Source organism: Dermacentor andersoni, chromosome 8 (assembly GCF_023375885.2).
Source record: "Dermacentor andersoni chromosome 8, qqDerAnde1_hic_scaffold, whole genome shotgun sequence".
NCBI lineage: Eukaryota > Metazoa > Arthropoda > Arachnida > Ixodida > Ixodidae > Dermacentor > Dermacentor andersoni.
In genome coordinates this window covers 141,377,470-141,394,965 of record NC_092821.1, presented here as the reverse complement: position 1 = coordinate 141,394,965, position 17,496 = coordinate 141,377,470, and the positions used below count along the sequence as shown (strand labels likewise).

Sequence of the window (17,496 nt, the reverse complement as noted above, 5' to 3'; positions counted from 1 at the left end):
CCAGCGTTCTCATTGCAATGGTTCGAGCGTTCGAGTTGAACTCGGTCCGGCAGGCGGCGTCGAGGGCGTTTTGAGCGTTGTTCTTTCGAAGCGCGCTTTTTGTTGCTTCTGTAGCGTCTTTGACGTGTGCCGGTGATCAGCTTCCTCCATTTGGCAGTCCGCTTTAGAAGCACCCTTCTCGTTCGAGGATTCGACTCTTCGCGAAACGCCTTCCACGTCACGTGGAAATTCCTCGCGGCTTCATGGACTCGCACTACAGGTGAGCTCGTTTGCAACACCTCTGCTGCGACGCGCGCACTTTCAATCCTGATGCAAAGGGTGGCCACGTGATACCGGGTATTATTTAGAACTGCCACTGGCTACATCGGTGCTTCTTGGGTACGGCGTACAGTGCTGCCCAAAGGCGACGCTGTATTGCGGTGATTGCGGACAACCTTCTCGCAAGACTTCCCCGATCGAAGGAAATCAGGCGTTCTCTTCTCTTCATTACGAGATGCTCTGTGTCCAACGTCGCGTTGTTTTGCATCCCGCCTTTCTGCCATTCGGGGGCGCGATATCGCGTTTGCAGCGCGTCTTTTGCGTCGCGACGGACGCACCGGGCGTTTGGTACGAGCGCGCTCACATTTTTTTTTTTTTTTTAGGCGACGGCGACCTGACTAGTTCTTGTGCGGTTATGGTGTGGCCTTCAACCTGTGGCAATGAAGGGGTTTATTGATTGATTGATTGATTGATTGATTGATTGATTGATTGATTGATTGATTGATTGATTGATTGATTGATTGATTGACTGCAAACTTTATTATTCCACCGAGTTGCGATGCCCGCCTCTTAGCCTACACGCAGAGACTGGGGAGGACGAAGTCCCCGCGCGTTGAGGACGGCGAGTCTTCACGGCCTCAACGGCCAGGCGGATCACTCGACGCTGATCGTCTTCGGCCTTGCTCTGGAGCAAGGCCTCCCAGGCTTCTCTACTGTCAATGTTTTCCTTGGGCCCTGGGGAGCCAGCACATTCCCATATTACGTGGTCTAGCTTACCATTCTCCTTACAAATTTTGCAGAGAGCGTCGTTATAGTCCCTCGTCTGAGTTAAGTAGATCCAATATGGTGACATATAATTGTTTCCCTGGAGGCGCCGGCAAATGCGAGCGTCCTCCGGAGAGAGAGACCGACGCGGAGGCGGAAAGATTCTTCTTTCGGCTTTGTAATATCTACAATTTCCCTGTACGTGATGATGTTGTATTTGATCCCTAGAACTGGCTGAAGCCGCTCACAAGCTCACCCGAGCACTGCAAGCACAAATAAAGTTTGCTCCAATCCAATCCAATCCAATCCCGAGCACCGGGCAACTCACGGAGGAAGGAAACTAAGGAGAGGCCCTACCCCCTCCGCGCGCTAGGAGAAAAGTGTGGCGGAAATGACGTAGTAGGTTCTCATTTTTTTGCTGCTTTATTATTTTTTTTGTTGTATGGCCACGCCTTTTGGGCCACAATGGCGGCGTTGTTATGGTTTTGAGCGCTCACACGTGTTGCTCTGGTAGGTTTCGGGCCGTGGCAAAGGCGCTGAGTGGGCGGGTTTGCGTTAGTCACCGTGTCTTGTTGCGCTGTGTTACCTGCACCCTGCTCTGCCAGATGTTGCGCGAGCGCGCGCGACACCACGCGCAGCGCGGCGTGGTTTCGCGAAAGATGTAAACAAGAGAGGAGGGTGGCCCAAAAGGCGGAGCATCGCCATGAGCAACGCCAAATTCCGGCTTCACTTTTGCTTCACAAAGAGTGACGTCAGGGCCTCTCCTTAGTTTCCTTCCTCCGTGGGGCAACTAGAGCAATGAAGAGAAAGCTACGGGCGCGTGGCTGCTGCACATGTGTTACGGCGCCAAGTAGTCCGCCAGCGTATGACAGTGTTTTTGATTGCTCGGAACCACGGTGCATTATATTCTTGCACCGTGCTCGGAACAGACACTGAATCGACGCAGCTTCCCGTGCTACGGTTTCGCGTTTGCGCAGACGCGGAAGGTACAAGCCGCAAAATAAGCAAACTTTTATGTTCATTTCAGTGGTGTGTTTTATCTTAAAAACTGTTGCTAATAGGGTGTTTATGTTTTCTCTTCCCCAACTTTAACGCAGGATGAACACACGGGACTCTTTTCAGAAGCGCTCTCACTTGTGCGCGCTTTGCCTCCGTAGCTTTCCCTTCATTGACACAGAAAGTTGTCCGCGGGTTTTTATAGACGAATTGGCGTTCGTAGCGCGCTGCGCACTTGAATATGTCGAGACGGTTTCGGTTAGTTTTCGGGGGTCCCTGGATGAGTTGGTCAATCGATGTTGGTGCGCGCGTTCGCGCGATGGCAATACTCTCGCGCGTCTCGCCTGTTGTGTGGAAGGGGAGGAGTACCGTAAGAGTCGAGTGGTGACTTAAGTCATAAATTTAGGTATAAGTTTAATTTGTTAGTAACGCGGTAGGTGGAGCTAACGAGGCTCCTTCCATCTATTTGTAATAGTGTGGTGCTGTTTTGGACTCCACATTGGTGATGATGATTATGGTGCCCGCCCATCAGGCTCATCGCGGAGAGACAGGGGTTCATCCCCACCAGGTGGCGGGACGACCGCCGTCTCAGTGCGTCGGCAACCTCTCTCGGCGTCGGCGCCTGCAGCAACAGCGACGCCCTGTGCGACAGCCGGGGCCGGTCTTGCTATTGGCCCGTGTTCTTGCCGCCCGCGCCACCAGCGGCAGCTGCTGGAACTCAGGCGACGGCACCGACGGCGCCGTTACGGTGAGTGCGGCACTCTTGAATTGATCGTACCCGTTATGCACCAGGCGCTTTTTTTTACATCGAAGCTGTATACTACTACCGTCCAAGGCAATTTTCGTGTCGTTGGCGCGGTAAGCAAGAAACACCCCATACGTGGGCCGATACCGGAGATAGTGCAATGCCGGGCCGACCCGCGGCGGAGGTGCAGTTCGCCATTAAGGGGCCCACATGCACAGCTTCGCTGGTCATCCTCCTCACAGAGTGGAAGGGCACTGAGTTTTTTAATTTGATTTGCATTCTTTGGGAACATTACCCAGTCCGCCTGCTTTTACCGAAATAGTGGACACGCTAAATCGTCCATAAGTTTTACCTTGTCCGGTGTTGTGGTAGACGCATGCGGACTGGGCGTTTTACCGGATGAGCGGAGGCACAAACATGAACGGCCTGCGCGCGCCGTGGAACCCACCTTGTGACGCAGAGCTCAACTAATCAAACACAGAGCTAATATCGCAGTAACCAAGTGTATCCTATACTTCGCTGCCGGTGTGAATTTTCGGCAGCGGCGTAATCGCGTTGCTGCCGAAAATTTACACCGGCATCAAAGTGAAATACACTTGACTACTGCAATATCAGCTGTATTTGTCTGGTTAAGTTCAGCGCTGTCAGGTGTGCTGCACCGTTCACGTTTGCGCCTCCACTCATCTGGCAAAACGCCCAGTCCGCTTGCGCTTACCCGGATGCCGGACACGCTAAAGTATAATTTGTGTGCGGCCGCTATATAGACATCTACCTGACCGCCCTGCTCACTGTGTCGCTTATGTCCCCTTGGTAGGAACCCTCCGTGCCAGGCCTCTTGGTGAAACATAGACTAAAACAAAGAAAGAAAACGTGCTGTAGAAGCGAAAGTAGGAGTATGGTATACGGATACTGCATTTGTGCATAATAATAGAGCAGCTGATTGGGCATGTAGGTGCGGACACACCTTGTGTGTATAAAGTGCGAGCGTTAACAGCGAGACAAGACAGTTAAGACGATCGGTTACCCTCGCTCGTGCTCCTGTTACTGTCTCGCTGTTACACACAATTGGGATGTACAGAGCAGGCGAGGCGTCTCCGTTGCTAGGCGACATCTGGCTGCGCGGAGCGTATTCGCAGAGCGCGATTTGGTTTCTTCTGGGACGTGATGTATATTTTCCCCAACAAATAATAGGAACCTTTATCTCGGGCTCAACTCCGATGCCGCCTATTCAAATACACGTAAAACGCAGAATTAAACGCTTTTCTGACATAACCACTGGGCTCATTTTAATTACATTTGTTGCATTTGAGAGATAGAGAGAGAGAGAGAAAGTTCTATTCTAGTTACTGTTGGAAGCGGAATTTTGACTTAAGGCCTGAATTTTTTTGAAAGAATTTTCTTGTTCAAATATTAGTATGTTTGAAAAAAAAAATAGATGCACGAAGCTTTCAAATTCGTAACTCTGCACCAAAAACAGATATCGCAGTTCTGTAACTGCATCCGTTAGAGCATCCAAAGCGGGCATGTTTTGATGTATTAATTTATTTCTTACGTGAATCGTTATGTTGTCTGCAAGGGTGTTGCAATATTCCTACTCCCTTATTACGATGTATACTCAAGAGCCACCTTTGTCCGCTTTATAGATGTGCTTTTATACGTAATGTACAGAGTCTTTATATCGTTTATCATTGCTGAGTCAGAGTTGTAAACTTGACAGTGTCATTTTCTGAAACCTTGCGATTTTCAATCATTCTTATATAAAAAAAAAGACATTACGGCCTACATCGCGAATTTGCTACCAACAGTCACTATAGATTTTAACTTCATTTGAATGCAACGGGCTTCTGTTGCAAAATTTGGTGCAGTGGTTATTTCGCTTAAACACATTCTCGGCATTCCCCTCTTCACAAGCTTTGTATGCGCGAAATCAAATGGTAAAAGTGGCTTACTCGCCCTACGTTCGTAACACCAGCAGGTTTTGTTATCGGTGAGCACAAACTTGATGTCTAGGAATCTAATCCTCCCGTCACGTGGCATTTCAATGGTACCGCATACCGCATTCCTCTCGGGTGTGGACGATCCTACATTGGTCAAACAGGCAGATACATAAACGACAGGCCAAGAGAACACAATAACGTAAACAACTTCGCCGCTGACGGCTTTCTTGCCATCCATTGCCAGAGATGCAAACGCAAACCTAGATTGAAAGAAACAGTCATCATGAGCAGAAGCAGGTGTGAGATGACGCGCTTGATAATAGAAGCTAAGACACCACATTCGGCGACGCATGCGTCAGTAAACATTCCATTTCATTATCCTCAAAAGAGCTCAATTACCTTTGTTCGCGCTGAACATGTACATGTCTGTGAGTATGTGAGTCAAAAAACTGCCTACGTGTGGTTCCCAGTTTATATTTGTTCGTTCATTTTTTACCGAAATTTTACACGCGCTGTATGACGGTTCGAGGGTGTATATATAGTGACGAGAACGGGAAGTAAATCTGTTGTTGAAAGTTAGCGCTGTGTGTGTCAGATGTGCCTTTCCGTTGTCCTTGTTCAGCTTGCGCTATAACGAAATAAGGTAACTAATTTATTTATTTTTTTCAATCATATTAACACCCGATTCGTGGCCTATCCCCCATAGTGGGTTTGGGCCACTAATTGAGGCTTCATCGTCGTCGTCGTCATCATCAGTATGGATGCGCGCGCGCGTGTTGATACAGCGGGGCGAATGGTACCCCCAGCATCAGCGGCGGCGGCGGCGTCCAGCTTCCTCTGGCAACCATGGGCAAGGTGCGCCAGCTGGCCGACCGAGCCCGCGTGATGGACTCCCACAGCACGGGGCCCGGGCCGGCGTTCGTGGTCGAGACCCAGGAGCCCGCGGGCGCGCGGGCCGACGAGCCGAGGTCCTGCTCGGCCGCCGCGGTGGCCACGAGCCGGTTCCGGCAGAACTCCCGGCTCATGGGCGTGCTGCTCAGCGAGCGAGTCGTCGAGTCAAACTGGAACCAGGTGTGCCCTCTTTCTCGGTTACTTGCGTGCGTGCGTGCGTGCGTACGTACGTGCGTACATACATACATACATACATACATACATACATACATACATACATACATACATACATACATACATACATACATACATACATACATACATACATGGGTACATACATACATACATGCATACATACATACATACATACATGCATGCATACATGCATACATACATGCATGCATACATACATACATACATACATACATACATACATACATACATACATGCATGCATGCACACTAGCATGCATGCATGCGTGCACACTAGCATACTAGCATACTAGCACACATATATGCAGTCATGCATACTAGCACACATATATGCAGTCATGCATACTAGCACACATATATGCAGTCATGCATACATACAAACAAACGCACACGTGAACGCATATGACGAAACAGGACAAGCACACACATTACGAACACATACACAGACACGCAAGAACGTGCACAAGCTCTCGCATACAAATATGAACGAGACAGACATCAATACACAACCACACAGAACAAACACGCACACAGTAGACGGGTGGTTTTTCAGGATAACTCAATTTCCAGAGAAGCAATTGTTTTGGAACATCTGAGTTAGTGCTTTTTTCTTTGAGCCTGTAAATAACGCACGCACATTAACCTTTGCCCGTCACGTGACACACCCGAACGTCGGGTGAATGAAGAAAGCGGTTCTGCACTACGTAAAAAGCAGTTTCGTTATATCGAGGTGGTTGATACATCGAGCTCGTTGCTTTCGTACGTGCATGACCGCGAATGTGTTCGCGCAGATTTTTTGCCTATATACTTTCACAACGAATGTCAGATGTAACGAACAAATGCTTTGCTTCGCGTATGACTTCGTTGTGTCGAGATTCGCAATGTGGAGCACGCCTCGCCCTCGTTCGTGCTCGTCTTCGGGCGTCTTCGTAGAGGTTATGTTTCGTGCTTCGTTACGATTACCGGATATAACGAACGATGTAAGTTCTGCTTCACGTGCGACTTGCTTACACGACGTTATATACGTATATATGTAACTACTCATTCGCATTTGTGTTTCTTTCCTGCTTGCCCAGTTTTGGATGCATTCTTGGCGATTTCTGTTTAATAGTTTTCTAACGAATATCGGATATAACGTACGAAGATTTGCTCCGCATACGACTTTCTTACACCGATTCTCGTAATATCGAACACTCCTCGTCCGCGTTTACGTGCTTTCTTTCTCACGTATCCGGTGGTGGGTGGGTTCGTGGAGGTTATTTTATTATGTTTACCTTCATAGGAAGGTACCGGATATAAGATACCAAGTTCTGTCACACGTATGACTTCGTTACAGTCGATGTGTTCATAATGTCAAGCACGCTGCGTACCGCGTGGGCTCTAGGCGATTTTTTTTTGTGTGTGCTTATATAACGAATATCGTGTATAACGAATATCGGGTATAACGAATATTGGCTATTACGAACGAGCTTTTGTTGTATCGAGCGCCACCTCGAAGAATCGTGCACTCTCGATCGTATACCGTGCCGACTGGATTGCGTTACGTAAACTGCAACGGATGTCGAATAAAACGGAACAAAGTTTCGTTATACCATCGAGGTTCGTCATATGGAGCGCACTTTGAAATCGCTTAGCGACGACCGACTGCGCTCTGCTCTTCACGACAGGACTGGCCGAAGGTGTACTCGAAGCGGCGTACGCAGCGCCTGTTGCTCGAGAAGAAGCTGTGCGCCATGCGGCGAGAGACCCGCGATCTCGAGGTACTGCAGAAAGAGCAGAGGCGGCGGTGGCTGAGGGAGGCGGACGCGTTCCGCGAGAACCTGCGCAAGTGCGGGCAGAAGGAACACCTGCTCGAGGTATGCATTCTCCTCCGGAGGTTTCTGGGACAACTAAGGTATGGGATTCGCGAGACAAAGAACCATAGGCGCCCAGTACGGGGGTGGGGGTGCGGGCTCCGGTAAACGAGCCCCCTCCGAAGTTTTCCGGGGGAGGGGACGGCGATGCCCTACCCTCCCCTCCCCCCCCCCCCCCCACACACACACCTAAAGTGTCGGTACTAGTGTTCTGTCACCCACATCACTTCAGGTGTCTCGTGAGTTACCTTTTCACTTAAAATTTATTATGGCCAAAAGCTTATTTACTGCATCATTGTGGGCGCGGACGTGCACGGCTTTTAAGTTATAATTTCGCTTTATTGTTGTAAATCCTGGCAATAGTAGGACCGGCGCATGAGAAGCACCAGAGGCGGCTACCTCATCCTTATTTTCTCACGTCAACATTTTTTCCACTGTAAACACTATGCACAGACACAATATATTTAAATATATACGCGAGACAAATTTTATAATATATTTTAAAGAGATGGAGGTCGCCATTTAACAATTATTTCTAATAGTATGAATAGCCTATGCCCAGAGAATGAATATGTTGCTTTATGTTCACCTTGCTTCAAATTGCTTTGCGTGCTTTTTATACCCTAAAAAATAAAAACCTGCAGGCTTCAATGACCCCTTTGGTAGAGTCTTTTATCAACAGCGTGTGAAATGCACGTCAATTATATGTGTCTCAGTGTTGCTTCTCTTTCCAGTACGCAATGCTAAGGACTCATGAAAAAAAAAACTCTTCATTTCATTAAAGTTTATTCTCTCCCTCTAATAATTGACAACATTCATTATTAAGGATGGAAACATCGCCGCTTTCATGGAGAGATCATAAATATATATATATAAGTCGCTCAGCAACCGAAATGAGGCCTCGAAATCGGAATCGATGGCTTTCGTGCTCAGCAGCGCTCATAATCAGACTCGGAGTAAAAGAGGAAGTAAAGAGAGGCTGCAGTATCGCCGGAAAGGCGTAGCAGTATTAGTGATAGCGAAGTATGAGACGATTACACGAAGGAAAATCACACAACCGAGAGACGCCAGATTCATGGTGGCGCGAGAGGGCGCATGCTGTAAACTGAACTGTCTCGTACCGTACTATGGGGTCTGTACTCATATAAGCTGTCACACTAGCGTGAACAATTGTTCGAGGTCACACGAAGTTTCTTCAAGTGCAATTGTTATTAAATGTTATATATATATGCGCGTGTGTGTCGTTAAGAAGGGTGGTGGGGCCCCAGCCCCCCTCCGCCCCCCGGAACAACGAAAACATTGTCGTGTTCGTTCTAACGAAATAGCTCTTGTCGATGGGGTACAGCAGGACGACTTTTAGGGCTAACTTACGCCCGATCCACACAGCCTTCCGCTCGCGTGTGGTAGGCGTTCCGTTCGCGTGCGGTAGGCGTTCCGCTCGCGTGCGGTAGGCGTTCCGCTCGCGTGCGGTAGGCGTTCCGCTCGCGTGCGGTAGGCGTTCCGCTCGCGTGCGGTAGGCGTGCAAAAATATGCCAATGTCGCGCACTGGCGCACAAATTTAGGTTTGCACTGGATCAGCGCGAGCAGTGAAAACCGAAATTTGCGCACGTCTGCGCGACATGTGCACTTTTCCGCACGTCCGCACGTGTGCGGAAGGTATGCGGAAAACTGCGCAAGACGCACACTGGTGCGCACGTTTCATTTTACACACGGTCCACACGGACATTGTTGCAAACAGAGATTTGTGCACATGTGCGCGACATGTGCAGTTTTCCGCAAGTCCACATGCGTGCGGAAGGCAAGCGAAAGGCAATATGGATTGAGCGTAGGATCAGCCCTAAGATCGGCCGTTATGCCCTTGCTACAAGAGCGGCCTTAAAGGACCCCTGGCACCAGACGCCATAGGAATTTATATTATACGCTGGAAGTTGTCACTTGCCCTCTAGGAAGTGCACTCTACCGCAAGAATTTTTCAAATTGTTTCATTAATAGCAGAGATTATAATATTATAAGTGTCGCGAATCCCTGATTTCAGGAAGCGAGCTTCACTGCCAACATACACACACTGTCCGCTTGCATCGTCTAGCCTGCGCAAGCGAAATTCCTTCCATACGTTCTCTCATGCCGGAACCGGAGATTGCGTCACGATATACGTCACGGGGGCTTCGCCTTCCTCATGTCCCTCCCTCTCTCTCTCTCTCTCTCTCTCTCTCTCTCTCTCTCTCTCTCTCTCTCTCTCTCTCAGTTTTGCATTTTTGCTGCGCGGCACACTTCCGGACGTCGACGGTCTCGCGTGTGAGCTGTCGCGTTTGTCTCTCCTCGCGCTTGGCGCGGGATGCTGTGCACGAGAACACCGGCGTTCCTCTGCACCGCTTTGAAATCGACCCCTCCCCCAGTGCTGCGCGCACGTTCGGAGATATAGTTTCGTTTTCGGCGCGCGCGCGCGGCTGCGCGACGTGGAAAGAAGCAGACGAAACGGAAGTTCGCGCCCTCTTGCTACGGCGCGGAGTAAAACAAGACTGGCAGATATTTGGTTTGTAGATTTCATTAGAGAGTTTTAGAATAGGGGCCCCAAGCGTCTTGGGGCCCCAAAGAAATAGCGTCGAAGGCACTGCGCATGCGCGAGACGCAAACTGCGTTTGGGTTTTGCATTGTGAACGCTATTTCGCCGATCTAGCGGGAGCCCAAATAGCGGCCCCAAAAGGTTTGCGTCAACAAATATGGCGGCACCCATCGAAGCGAAGGCTCTAACCTAGCACCAAACTGGGTTCGATTCGTGGTAACGCGTGAAGTTCGCAAGCTCCGAGAAGTGACTGGGGTTATCGCTTTCTCTCAACTAGCGTGTGTATATGAAGATGGATTCATTAGACGCCTCTGATTCCGAATCCGATTGTGGATATTATTTTTCATAGGCCTAACGTGGCTAAGCTTGGCTGGTGAAGGCACGTAAAGTTCATTTGCTCAAAGCTAAGCGCAACTAATTGGTTGCTGCTTACAGAATAACCTCTAAATTATAATTAAACACGAATACACGCAAGTCAATATTATTATTCTTATCGTAAAATGGTTTGTTTTATTTAATTATTTCTGATAGCTTTTCTTTGACGCCGTAGTGGCGCTGTCAGCGCAAGACGCTATCCGCAAACGCAAAGCCCTATTCCAAAACTCTTCACTCCTGCGTGCCCCAACGCTAACACCCGCAAAGCTCTTTGGGGTCCCTAACTATTGGGGCCCCTATTCTAAAACTCTCTATTATTTCTCCATACTTTAAATCGCGTAGAGTGGAGCAGCAGATAAAAAAAAATAAAACAAGTTATGTACCCGTTTGAATAATTTGAATTAATCCGGAGTCCCTCACTAGGAGTGTGCCTCATCATCAAATCGTGGTTCTGGCACGTGAAACCCCGAAATTTAATTTTTTAAACAGTTTACAAGGCCAGAAAGCAATATCTGCGACATTCCTAATTAACTGCCGACTTAACACATATTTCGATTTGTCTATCAGCAAGCACCATAACACTGTACAGGAACTAATACAAATTAATTACGAATAGAATGATGTGTATGCAACTATCGGTCTGGTTCCTATCGGTCTGGCATTAAACTAATAACTGTATCACACTAATACAAACTCCTACCAGACTAAGAAATATTTTACGCACAAGATATACAAACTTTATTCGGCTAACACAACTCTGTATTGTAATTTTCGCTAGGGTTACGTCCGGTTGCGGGCCGCATTTCGGTAAATTCAAAATGACAAAAAAAAAAACCGATCGTGTACCGTGATTTTCGTACACAATGAAGAACTTCGGATGGGGAAAGTTAATCGTCGCGAACAGCTCTCAAAGGTTCTGATAACGAAACTTAAAAAATAGGAAAAGGAAGCGCTGCCATTTACCGATCGCTGGATGTGACGCACGATACAGAACGCTCAGAACCGACGCGGCTCGTTGGCAGGGCGGACCTCCGAGATCGGTAATAACCTCCGAAAATCTCGGAGGTTATGTGTTAATTTGGCCTTGCATGCCCCAACCATGCTATGGCCACCAAGTTCCCACACATCCTCTGCCGCGGTGTCCTTTGAAGGCCGTTAATAATTAATGTAGACAATCGCTAGCCCCGCCCGCTCTGGCAAGATTCACGCAACATTACCAGTCATAGTTAACATACTAGTTGAAAATGATTTGATGTTGGCCTTTGAATCTTTTAATCCGTGTTCGAAGCTGCTTCGTTCGTATTCCTTTAACGTGTCTACGTTGACGCCTTTTGCGACCATGATTATGCGTGAAAATTGGAAGTTTGCCCCCTACAAGTTCGTCAACGTCGAACAGGCTCTTGACTATCTTTCATCGCTGCATTTTTTTTTTCAGGTGGCTCGTACCTGGAAGGTCCAGGGCAGCGCGTCGGGCCAACCGACCATGCCTAGCAACTGCAAGACGGCATTTCGCCTCAAATGCGTCCCTTAGCTCGGTCCTTGTACACAGCGAAGCTTTTTTTAAAATCATTTTTGCTTGCTTGCCTGCTTGCTTGCTTGCCTGAGGAATAAAGCTGCACATATTGTCACGTTAGGTGTCGCTAGTAGCGGCAGTGCCGTGTCCTTTTCGTTCAAAGTGCTGAGGGCTTACTGTTTACAACCCACATATATCTGATAATATATTTGATAATTCCTGTTGCTGTAAGTTAAGCGCGGGAAAGGCAAACGCACCGAAGCAAACAATGCTGAAGTCCTATTCCGGGCATTTCGAAATTCAGCCACATTGTCAGATACCACAATGGCGGCGTTTTCAGTCATAGAGGCCGCGAGTAGCGCCCTGGGCCAATCGGAGCAGGCAAGATGGCGAAGTCGACAATATGTCGCAATTTCACAATGTTCATAATGGCGCCCTTTTAAACAAGTTTTCAGTTGAAGGTATTTGTAAGCATCAGACTAGTATTTAACTAGTATAGTGACTAAATATTCACTCAACACTTCAGTGTTTGCGTGTGTGTGCGTGTGTGTGCGTGTGTGTGCGTGTGTGTGTGTGTGTGTGTGTGTGTGTGTGTGTGTGTGTGTGTGTGTGTGTGTGTGTGTGTGTGTTTTGCGTGAATATGCTCTCCGTAGCCAGAAACGCTCGAGTTTCTTTAATTTCCAATTTTCCTTCGTGCGAAATGGTGCTTAGGCTTTGCAGGTTGTTTATTCTGCAAATACCGTGATTCTGCGCGACTTTACGATCATTATCAGCTCGATCCTCTCTTCAATCAGCCTCCGATCCGGTCATTGGCAGGTTTCGGTTGATCAAGTCGACCGTGAGAAGACCGCTTTCGTTACGACGGATGGCCTTTACCATTTTAAGGTATATGCCTTTCGGACTTTGTAATGGCCCGGCGAATCGCTTTCGATTTAACGGCCAAGTGCGACAACATATCACTTCGAGTAAATTGGTAAGAAGTGAGTCGTGTATAATAAAATTATGGGGTTTTACGTGCCAAAACCACTTTCTAATTATGAGGCACGCCGTAGTGGAGGACTCCGGAAATTTCGACCACCTGGGGTTCTTTAACGTGCACCTAAATCTAAGTACACGGGTGTTTTCGCATTTCGCCCCCATCGAAATGCGGCCACCGTGGCCGGGATTCGATCCCGCGACCTCGTGCTCAGCAGCCTAACACCAGACTAAGAAAATGAAAGCATTACGCTTGAAATAGACGCCTATATGCAATTGATAATTGATTATTCATACCTGTAACAGTAGACACTTGTTATCCCAATTGCAAGATGCGTACTTCATTTCACCCTATTTTATTTTTTTTAAAAACACACACAAATGCTAGCAGTTCCTTCACCGCCCGATGGCCGATCCCTCAGAGTGAGTTGCACCATTTATTTATTTATTTTTTTATTTACATCATACTGCAGGCCGTGTGGCCAAGCAGGAGGGGCAAGGTAACAAATGAAAAATACGCGTGCAAAAGGCAGACTTGCAAAATATGAAACTTAAGAAATAAAACAATATAGCACGAAACAGCAATCTTACTTAGGAAATACTAATAATATAAGTCTGAATTGATTCAGGCGAGTTCAGATGAATGAAAGGGATGAGGTTCCATTCTTCTATAGTTCGAGGAAAGAATGAAAATGTAAAGAGGTTTGCCCTGGCAACGTAAGCAGACAGAGCGAGGGAGTGGGATTGACGGGTTTTCCTGGATGCAGAAAGAGTTATGTATGGACTAGGATCTAAAGAAAATTTACGGTTTAGGAAGGAGTAAAGGAACTTCAGGCGTATTATTTTTCGCCTCGTTTGAAGGGTGTGAAAACAATTTGTCTGCAGTAATTCAGTTATAGACTCTTCTCGGCCGTATTTGGAAAAAATAAAACGTATGGGAACAAGAACGAGTTCGTTCGGAGTCAATTACACTGAGCCCAAATTCTAGAGTGCATGCCCCCGGTACAAAACTGCAGGTCGGGGTTGGGAAACCGCGTTTATAGTGGTTTAGTGAAGCTTTCATTGTGATCACCGATGACGTGTACAGTCTGTGTTGGCCCTGTATATCGCGTGGGTGATTAACACGGCCTACTTTTCCCACTGTATACAGATTGTGACAAGCATTTCTGCGTCTTTTTTTACATGTATTTCAATAGTAGGAGTCGTAGATCTTCGGGGCGAATCCTTGTGCCGTCTATATGCAAATACATGTAAAATCGGAGAGGTGCTTTTATGAGACGACCACTGTACCGATTTGAGTGAAATTTGGCGCATTTTGAGAGAGAAAGTTAAATTCTAGCGGCTGTAGCAAGCAGAATTTTCGTTTAGCTGTGGCCTAGAATTGATTTTTTTTAACAGAAATTGTCGAAAATCGGTTAGTTATTATCATAGGAACACGGAGTTTACAAATCCGTAACTCTGCGCCAAATACAGATGTCGCAGTTATATAAATTGCAATAGTTAGAGCATATATAAACAGGAAAAATGATGTATAAAGTTACAGCTCACATGTAACTTTTACAGTGCTTACGAATGTTCCGCCCACCTAGTGGTACACCTAGTGGACACGCATAATACATCAGTTTTGTCCGCTTTAGGTTTATTATTAGGTGCAGTTTACGGAATTGTGATGTTATTTTTCCATGTATCTGACTTACAGGGTTGTAAACTTGATAGTTCCGTGTTTGGATGTTTTTTTTTTTTTTCAAGAACTTTCATTGAAAAATTCAATAAGGTCTAAATGAAAAGAAAAAGAAGAGGTCTGCTTCCTATACAGTCACTAAATTTTGAAATTTTCTTTTGCATGAACAAACTACCTCGCCGAATTGCGTGCAGTGTACGGCTTCCGAGGGGAAAAAAATCAATTTCTCCGTTCGCATACATTTAGATATAGGAGCACTCGCTACCGTGCCTCGAGCGAATTCTTCGTCTTAAGTTTATCTGCCGTCGTCGAGTTTGGAGAGGGTACATCTTGTTTTGTTTCGTCGTGGTCCTTCATCGCCGGGAGTGACGGAGCGGGCAGGTGGTGCGCAGCGTGACGGATGTAATAGATGGCAAGGGTCGTGTGGATGTGCTGACACTGGTACACGCCCGTTATATACTGGCGATACGCATGCAGCTTCGCTTTTATCGGTTCGTACAGCATACCTCGGTTCCGTGACGCCTGCAGGTCCCGCCGCAACAAACATACGAGCAAAGCCGCGAGCGCGAAAGTTACGGATGAGGATGCTCTCGCGGCATTATTCGTCGACGATTTGAACGATCACTCGAGCGGATAAGAACAACTATGCGTGCCCGTTCCGTCTTTCACAAGTGTAACGCTTTGCTTGCGGAAGCCCATTTAGCGCTGACAGCTAGGCGCGCAGCGTTGTTGCAGCTTTCCACGTCGAACTTGAGCTTAGCAACCAAAAATCTACTACATTCGATCGATTAGAATTTTTCTTTCTTTTGTTCTCTTATCTTGAAGAATCAGCTGGCGAAGGGCTTTTCGCATACAGTCCAGTATAAGCGACACGCCGGTAGGCGACCGTAGCCGCATCGTCTCTCCATTTCCCATCGCGTTAGGCGTTGTCTGCAGACGCTTGCCCTGACACACCCGACCGCCGCAATGCCTCAGAGCAGGGTGCCTTCCGCGGTCCCCAGGAGCGTGGGAGCCGTTCGCGGTCGCTCCCTGCCTTACGTGGTCGGCCACGCCAGGTCTAAACTCGCCCTTCCCATGGCTCTCGGCGCAGCCACGACGCCGTCGGACGCGAAGAAGCCGGCGGCAGTGCCGCCGGGCCAGTCTACGACCTGCATAGCCTACGCCTTCCAGCCCGCCCAGGGACAGGAGGCCATCTTGCTCATACCGACGACGGCGCTCAAGTTCGAGCTGCGCGACCAGGCGGGTCAAAAGGTGCTGCAGTTTCTGCCGCCTTCCGCGGCATTCCTCCCAGTGGTCAAAACAACGGCGAAGCCATCTTCCACGGCGATTGCGGGCCATCAACCACATCATGACGCTCCGGTGGCCACCATAGCTCCGGCAATGACGAAGCAGCAGACGACGCTCGCGTCGTCTGCTCCGAGTACGAGAGACAAGATGTCGCCTGTTTCTGCAAGGGCTGCCGTTGTCAAGCCGACGTTTCGCTTTCAAGAACGGCCCGCGTCCTGGAAGGGCGCTCTGCGGCTGGACTTCGGCGGCGAGGTCCATAGCGGCGAGGCGAGTACCGCTCTTGAGCCAAACACCACCAGCAACAATAAGATGGAACCCGTGAAAGCCATTCCTGGACGGGAATATATCGAAGAGGCGAAGCAGAAGGCGTACGTTCGCTACGGATCGAACAACGAGTTGATAAACAAGATCTTGGACGAGAGAGTCGTCGACACCAAAGACGAGTTGGCCTGGCCGGACGACTCATCTTCGAGGAAGGAGCACGTTAGCTGGCTCGCCTCGAAAGTGCGGTCTGCTTTGGTGGAAACCCGTCAGACGGAAATTCGACTCCAGCAGAAGAAAGCCGAAGTCGCCGAGGCCAACGATTTGTTTCGATACAAGCTGGTCAGGTTCCAGCAACTGGCCGCACTGATGAACAGCGACGAATTTCACAAGGCTACGGTTGAAGCTGAACTGGAGCTGATGCAGAACGTCCACGACCTTGACGGCACTATTTGCGCCTTGTAAGACTTCGGCTGCTGTTTCGTTTCACAGTAACCCTTAGAAACTGTGTCGGAAACATGTCGAGCTCTTTGTTGGTGACTCGGTGTCTGTTACGGATCTGTCGATGTGGTCTAGTTTTTTTTTATATATATACTAATGCTTTCTAGTTCTAATACATACTGTCCGTAAAGTCTAGCAGTGAGTTAGCGCTTGCCACGCATGCTCTTCTTGCTCGGATGTTTAGCGTTCTTGAAGAACAATAAAACACGATGATTATGAACGTATTCATAAGCTCTGGCATATATGTCGCGTTAATGAGCGACTCAAACGGCTAATACAATATTCAAGTCGCGGTGGCCGTCCAAGCAAACAACAAAAAGGAAGTTCATTGCAATTGCAATAAAACAAGCGATATGCGGATGTATTGGACCGGAAGGAATAAAGTCCGGTTTGCTGATATTGTGCGTATTTTCTTTTTTCGCTAGTACCTGGAAGAGTTGCTTGCGTTGGAACGGCAGCTCAATAGAACTTCCTTTTAGTGTCATATCTTCGTAGCACAAAATTTTTACTTCGGCTTGACTTCATCGTGATGACGTTTCTGCCGTCGTCGATGTTCATCGCTGGGTGGTTGCGAGTAAAAACGCCTTTGTTTCGAGCTTCTGCGATACGGCTAAATTGTAGTACGGGTTCTTTGTGGTGTGCCCGAAGTGGTGCTGCGTATATGGCCTCATTCATGTTCTCGC

At 48.1% G+C, this 17,496-nt stretch overlaps 1 protein-coding gene across 1 annotated transcript; it reads left to right on the top strand.

Annotated features, from left to right (window-relative positions):
- Positions 1-12,228, top strand: LOC126525862 (uncharacterized). Its single transcript, XM_050173829.3, has 5 exons — positions 1-259; positions 2,552-2,767; positions 5,487-5,772; positions 7,472-7,660; positions 12,031-12,228. Exons 1-5 carry the CDS (start codon positions 243-245, stop codon positions 12,124-12,126), a joined length of 804 nt encoding a protein of 267 aa, XP_050029786.2. The 5' UTR covers positions 1-242; the 3' UTR covers positions 12,127-12,228.
- Positions 12,229-17,496: the final 5,268 nt, after the last annotated feature.

Coding starts and splice junctions, on each gene's coding strand:
- LOC126525862 (XM_050173829.3), top strand. Junction 5,773..7,471: donor TCGAGTCAAACTGGAACCAG/GTGTGCCCTCTT, acceptor TCTTCACGACAG/GACTGGCCGAAGGTGTACTC. Junction 7,661..12,030: donor AGAAGGAACACCTGCTCGAG/GTATGCATTCTC, acceptor TTTTTTTTTCAG/GTGGCTCGTACCTGGAAGGT.